This window comes from Sardina pilchardus, chromosome 7 (genome assembly GCF_963854185.1).
Source record: "Sardina pilchardus chromosome 7, fSarPil1.1, whole genome shotgun sequence".
Lineage (NCBI taxonomy): Eukaryota > Metazoa > Chordata > Actinopteri > Clupeiformes > Clupeidae > Sardina > Sardina pilchardus.
In genome coordinates, this window is record NC_085000.1 from 16227728 (window position 1) to 16235227 (window position 7500).

The window sequence follows — 7500 nt, forward strand, 5'->3', positions numbered from 1 at the left end:
GGATAATAGTCGGGAAATTGCATTAAATAGAAATGTTTCAAATGTCGAGATGAAAGCGGGGGGCCATGCAAGAACACTCTCTTAAATGACGCACACAGGGATGTCTGAGATGGTTGTGGTTAAAGGGTTCACACCAGTTCTTGGTTGCAGGGGTTTACACCAATTCACACCAGTTCAATGTGGCCATTGTTTGGTTAATAAATTAATGACTAAGTACTGTTTACTTCTGAATAAGCATTCCATCTGCTTCTTGTTATCAATATTTATGACTTCAGTGAAAAGTTGGTCATATTACGGGTCAGGCTCCGGCACGGGCTAAGAAACCTCTGACGGGCTTAAATACGTCCCAGCTGTGCTGTTTATCCCAGAAATATGTATCAAAACACAGATGATATAAATGTATGAAAAAAGGACTGCCATGGGGTTCAGTGGGGCTGCTCAAGTACAGTGTGTCCCCTGAGTACACACCTCATTTTCAGCTTTGATTTTGATGGGCTACAAATGACAAATGAAGAGCCGGGTCCCACTCCCCTCTGCGCTCGAGTGCTTGTGTTTGTGTGTGAGTGTGTGTGTGTGTGGCTGTGTTCGCTGTGATTTGGGTTCTAGAGTTGTGTGCGATGACGAGGCCTCCCTCCACTTAAGTACATGGCTGACTGCATGAATCCAGAAGGGAGCTGGGTTTGCTCAAATGTTTGTCAGGACAGCAGATGGGTTTTGTGTTTTTAGAGGAATGTAGTGGGTTTGTGTGTGTGTGGGTGTGTGTGTGTGTGTGTCTGTGTGTGCGCATGTGTATATATGTGTGTGTGTATCTGTGCGAAGAATGTAGTGGGGATGGTGTGTGTGTGTGTCTGTGTGTGTCTGTGTGAAGAATGTAGTGGGGATGGATGGTGTGTGTGTCTAATAAGAATGCAGTGGTCTGAGAGGATGTGCTTTGCGAGCACTGCTACAGTGTGTGTGTGTGTGTGTGTGTGTGTGTGTGTGTGTGTGTGTGTGTGTGTGAGAAACGCTCCAATTTCAGCGCTAATGAGCCCCAGGTGCATCACTTTAAGGCCTTTGCTGATCTCTGTATGCTCTTTCTCCTTTTTCTCTCTCACACGAACACACACACACACACACGCACGCACGCACGTGCACACACACACACACGCATACGAACACACACACACACACACGCACGCACGTGCACACACACACACGCACACACACACACACACACACACACACACACACACACACACACACACAGACACACACACACACACGCACACACACACACCCTTAATTTCTTCCTCACCTTTCTCCGCCTTTGTCCTTACCTTTCATCTCTGTACCTCTCTCTCTCTCTCTCTCTCTCTCTCTCTCTCTCTCTGTCTCTCTCTCTGTCTCTCTCTCTCTCTCTCTCTCTCTCTGTCTCTCTCTCTGTCTCTCTCTCTCTCTCTCTCTCTCTCTGGTCTCTCTCTCTCTCTCCTCTCTCTCTCTGTCTCTCTCTCTGTCTCTCTCTCTCTCTCTCTCCTCCACTCTGCCCCTCTATCTCTCCTCTGTTTGTGGTCATCGCGGCGCTCTTCCCCCCCCCCCCGTCTGTCCGCTCCGCTCTGCGTCCCTCTCTGAGCCGTGGGGTCAGTCTAGGCGCTGCTGCTGCTGCTGCTGCCTCGCATGTCCCAGAGGAGGGGGGGCTGAGTTTCCTCTCCCACAATGCACTGGGCTGCCTCCTGTTCCTGCCGCAGCCAGTCGGGAATGCAGTGCCTGAGCAGCCTGTGTGTGCGTGTGTGTTTGGGTGCGTGTGTGTTTGGGTGCGTGTGTGTTTGGGTGCGTGCGTGCGTGCGTGCGTGCGTGCGTGCGTGCGTGCGTGCGTGCGTGCGTGCGTGCGTGCGTGCGTGCGTGCGTGCGTGCGTGCGTGCGTGCGTGCGTGCGTGTGTGTGTGTGTGTGTGTGTGTGTGTGTGTGTGTGTCTGCATATGTGTAGTAGACTGCAGTATATGAGTATGTGTTTGTTTGATTGCAAGAGTCTGCTGTAGTTGGGGAGTAGGCTGGATTAATAGGTGCGTTTGACTTCATGTAGCCGTCTTAAGACGACTGCAGACGAGACTATTTCTGACATTCTGATAGGTTTTCAACCATGACGTATGTACAACTCCGGTTTGAAAGACGTATCAGAACGTCAGAAATAGTCTCGTCTGCAGTCGTCTTAAGACGGCTACATGAAGTCAAACGCACCTATTATGTCCATTGATGTCCGTTATAGACATGTGTGTGTTTCTGATTTATGTTTCAGATAGCTAATAGCTAATAGCTAATGTGTGTGTCTTTTTTTTCCGTGCAGGTAAAGTTTATGCCCATTATAGACATGTGTGTGTTTCTGATTTATGTCTGAAATAGCTAATAGCTAATATCTAATGTGTGTGTTGTCTCATTCCGTGCAGGTAAAGTTCTGAACACTGACCTGCGCCACTACTTGAGTCTGCAGTTCCAAAAAGGCTCCTTGGACCACAAGCTGCAGCAAGTCATCAGAGACAATCTGTACCTGCGCACGATACCATGTGAGTGTACACACACACACACACACACACACACACACACACACACACACACACACACACACACACACACACACACACACACACACACACACACACACACACACACACACACACACACACACACACACACACACACACACACACACAGTCCTGCAGAAATGCAATCTTACTCTTCTTACTCTACTCCTCTATCCTATTCCTTCTATCTTTCTTTTTCTCAACACCTTTTGAAAAACAGTTTGTTCTGTTCTCTCTCAGTTCCATTTACAGATAGACACACACTCACACATCCACTCACACACACACACACGCACCTCCAGCCGCAAGCTCACACGTACACAATATGTATGCATAAACCCCACACCTTCGGCAAAACCCATATGCTCTCTACAAACGTTCACTCTTTTTTCTCTCTCGCTCTCTCTTTTGCTCTCTCTCTCGCTCTTTCTCTGTCTCGCTGTCTCTGTCTCTGTCTCTTTCTCTCTTTCTCTCTCTCAAACACACACATACTGTACACATACACATGCACATACACATACACACACACACACACACACACACACACACACACACACACACACACACACACACACACACACACACAAACCCCCCCTGCAAACAACTCCCCACCTTCTTCCTGACACATGTCTGAATAAGCCCCCCCACATGTCTCCAGCCCCCCCCCCCCCCTCGCCTCTCCTCTCCTCCCCAGCAGCGCTGCTCTTTCTCTGGGTTGCGTGTGTCCCCCCGTGCCCCTCCCTCTTGCTCCCGAGCCCCAGCATCGCACCATGTTCTCCCGCTGTATGTGGCTGCTCCTCGCGGGATTACAGCGTTTAATCTCGGTCTGCTTGAAGCGAGACGCTAATCCAGCGCGGCTCCTCCAGATCACAGCGGCTCCCCGGATGACAGGAGCCTGAGTCGGAGCCGCGGAGTTATTTCGGGCTCCGTCGGGAATAATGACCTTTCCGGCTGAAATCACTCGCGCCAGAGGAGGACGACCTCCCATCGCGGCGTCGGCTAGTTAGCGCCTTCCTCCTCATCACGTTGATTGGACTAACCTTTTTTTTATTTCCCCTCTAAAGCTGATTTGTGTGTGTTGACATTCATAAGTGTGTACACACACACACACATAACACACACACACACACACACACACACACACACGCACGTACCAAATAAACATTAATCATCGTCACAAGTCATTTACTCCATCATTAATGTCCAAACAGAACAGTCCCACCTGCATGTGCGTGTTAAAGGGATGTGATGTCCCTACACTAGCTATCCATGCACCCATCAGAACACACCCCTCTTTCTGATGCACACACACATATTTGGATGCATACCAATGCACTGTGTGCACATTTTGCACACACACACACACACACACACACACACACACACACAGACTTGCACACACACATACACAGACACGCATACACACACACTCACACACACACACACACACACTCGCACACAGACTTGCACACACACATACACAGACACGCATACACACGCACTCGCACTCGCACACACACACACACACACACATACACGGCCTTTCCCCTGACAGATGCTGCATCAAAATTCCAGCCATCACTGCAGTCGTGACCCAGCGCTTTTCATGTTACCTCAGCATGACATATCCTCTCTACTCCAGTAGGGGGTGATACAACATGAAGACACTCTAGAGCACAGCACTGAGACAGTCCCTCACTCTCTCTCTCTCTCTCTCTCTCTCTCTCTCTCTCTATCTATCTCTGTGTCTGTCTCTCTCATTTTCTCTTTCTCATCTCTCTCTCTCACTTTTTTCTCTCTTTCTCTCTTACTCTCTCTTTTTCTCTCTTTCTCTCTCTCACTCACTCACTCACTCACTCACTCACACACACACACACACACACACACACACACACACACACACAGAGAGAGCACCAACAGTCAGTCACTCCTAACTGGAGCGACACCCACCCACACTCGCTCCTATCACACTTCAAATGAGCAGGATCCTATTCAGGCTCCTGGGTTGATAAGGCCCTGCCGATGTGTTAAAGGCTTTTGATTCTGCCCTTTTCTGGAAGACTTAGCTGAAGTGGGAGATGAGAGCAGGTATCTACTCTCTTAGTCGCTCTGTCTGTCTGTCTGTCTGCATATCGCACTCACACACACACACACACACACACACACCCAGATGCACTCACAGCAGTATTGAGCTGATAGGAAGAGAGTTATTGCTTATTGCATATTGAAGATAAGCATTAGGGAATCAGGATGATTGCCTCTGATGTAATTACTGAGGAGATAATGGACTCAAGAGGCAGGTCAGTTAAGGTAAAAAAAACAAACCACTGACAACAAGAATGTGATCATTGCTATCCACTATGATGCACGCACGCACGCACTCATGCACGCACACATGCACACACACACACACACACACACACCAATCCTAGTCTGTGGCGTGAAGGACTCAGAATTGTGGATTATAGGTACTGATTGCTGATTGCTGACATGCCTCACTGACTGGACCTGGAGGTCAGACTGTCAACAGCTCTATACTCTAATGTAGAGGGCCTCACATATGAAGCATGTTTGTTCTAAACACATGTGTTGATATACGTGTGTGTGTGTGTGTGTGTGTGTTTATGTTTATATAAACATTACTATTGCATTTGCAACTAGAAAAGCACTGCGAGAGCGCAAACCTCCATCAAGCAAAAACATAACAACCTCTTGGATCCAGACAGTGATACGGATCACTCCCAAAATTGAATCTTGTCTTCCATGGGTCATTTCAGACCTCCCCTGAAATTTTCATCGAAATCCATCCATAACGTTTTGAGTTATCTTGCGTACAGACAGACAGACAGACAGACAGACATACAAACTCCGATGAACACATAGGCTCCTTGGCGGAGGTAATAAGGGGTTTTCAGCGCAGCAGTGAGTCCCCATTGTAATGGGAAGTCATCACATTTAGACAGAAAGAGGTCTGTGTTTACCCATAAACTGTTCCAGCTACTGCTGTTCCACTGCAGTCACTTGCTCATGCATGACCAGCCAAGCAATGTGTGTGTCAAAATTTGGCCTCTTTCTATTTTTGAAATATGTGTGTGTGCTTCTATGTGTGTCTGTTTTGGGGTTTTTTTTTTTTTTGGTAATGGTAGTCGTATTTATATCGCTGCTATTAAGCAATTTCAAGCCGTGCTTTATGATCAGAGAGAGACGTTGAAGTGCTTCTAGGCGGGGGAGACAGTAAGAATGTCCACAGGACAAAGAGCTCAAATGCTGGATGAAATAGAATGGATGAAAGCGCACCAAGACGTGAGATAAAGACTACGCAGCGCAGTGTAAGACCTAAAATAAAAATTCAGCTAAACAGGATAAAAGAGGTAAAACAGGATAGAGGATTAAGATAAATAAACTCACTAAAATAGCAACAGAAGCAAAAATGCAGGTAAATATTATTTATTTATGCGGTTTCTGTTTCTCTCTGTGTGTGTGTGTGTGTGTGTGTGTGTGTGTGTGTGCAGGTACCACCAGGCAGCCAAGGGAGGGGGAGGTGGCTGGGGTGGACTATAACTTCATCAGCGTGGAGGAGTTCCGTATCCTGGAGGAGAGTGGGCAGCTCCTGGAAAGTGGCACATATGATGGTGAGCATTTTGCTGTGTGTGTGTGTGTGTGTGTGTGATTATATCACATCTATTATCTATCTCAGTGTCTATGCTGTCTGTGTATTTGTGCAGTTAAACCCCTCATTTGGCTCTCTTCTGGTTCTCTCTCTTGGCCCATATTCACAAAGAATCTTTAGGCTAAAAGTAACTCCTAACATACGGATTTAGGAGATACTCCTGGAAATAATGTGTCAGTCTTTTAGTACGAGTAATTCATGAAGCCTTTTAGTGCTAAAAGTAGCACTTAGCTGAGGATAGCTTGGAATTAGTCGAGAGGGCTCCTAGCTCCAAGACCTATTCACACACACAATTGTAAAGCAGCTGTTTATAACATTGCACGTCGCAGTGAAATTCACATGCTGCAGAATTAGTTACAGGAGATGTCAATCAAGAGGGAATAATTGTACAGCTAAAGGCTGCAAAAACACCACCAACAGCGACCAGTACCGTTTATTGTCAAGATTTAAACTACATGTAATGTTTTATTGATAATCAAGTTAAATGACTGCCTGTCAGTGCAAACATAGGCAGGCTTGCAATAATAGGCCTGCAGATCCATATTTAAAACGTTCCAAAGATACTGGGCCCTAATTTGAATGCTAGGCAAAGTGCAAAGCCAGTCTATAAGCAAAGTTCTCGTGCATGAACTAACAACATTGTCTGGTGTGAGACTGCTTTTAGCTGACCCACTGCTGTTTGGGCCTGGGATCTTTGGCATGGTATTACATTGGCAAATAAGATTATTTGCACTTTTCACTTTACCCAACGCTTAAACTGGGTCAATCCGCAGTGTATTCTCTTACTATTATTATGTACGGTAGTCTGTCATCTTTCTTTCTTTTACTTTCTTTCTTTCTTTCTATCCTTCTCTTTCTTTCTTTCTTTATCTCTTGAGGTCCCAGGTTCGAATAAAACCTGTGATCCGACCCAATCTCTCTCTCTTTCCCTCCTGCCTCATGCCCAGTTACCTGCCCTATGTGAACAAAAGCAGAGAGCCCAAACATATACTTGTGTTCATATAGTAAACTTTTGGGCTAATTTAGGAGGGCTATTTTAAGAGTACTTCGCAGTAAGTTAAAATGCTTTGTTGAATATGGGCCCAGATAGTCAGCATCTCTGACTCTGTCTCTGTGTGTGTGTGTGTGTGTGTGTGTCTGTGTGTCTGCCAGCATGAAGCTGATAATACACATGGCATCTTTGTGAGCAATGTTGCTGGGCAGTGTTCCTGATTATTGTTGTTTGGGTTCTCTCCGGTTCTGCAAGTAATCATGACTGTCCAATCAGAACACATGG

The 7500-nt window shown here is 46.6% G+C and overlaps 1 protein-coding gene across 3 annotated transcripts in view; it reads left to right on the forward strand.

The window, feature by feature from the left end:
• The window catches only part of magi3a (membrane associated guanylate kinase, WW and PDZ domain containing 3a), a 59046-nt gene that overhangs the window by 21723 nt on the left and 29823 nt on the right, over window positions 1–7500 (forward strand). For all 3 annotated transcript variants that reach the window (XM_062540898.1, XM_062540900.1, XM_062540899.1), the window contains 2 exons: window positions 2420–2536; window positions 6067–6186. In XM_062540898.1, coding sequence (XP_062396882.1) covers window positions 2420–2536; window positions 6067–6186 — 237 coding nt within the window. The remainder of the gene's footprint in view (window positions 1–2419; window positions 2537–6066; window positions 6187–7500) is intronic.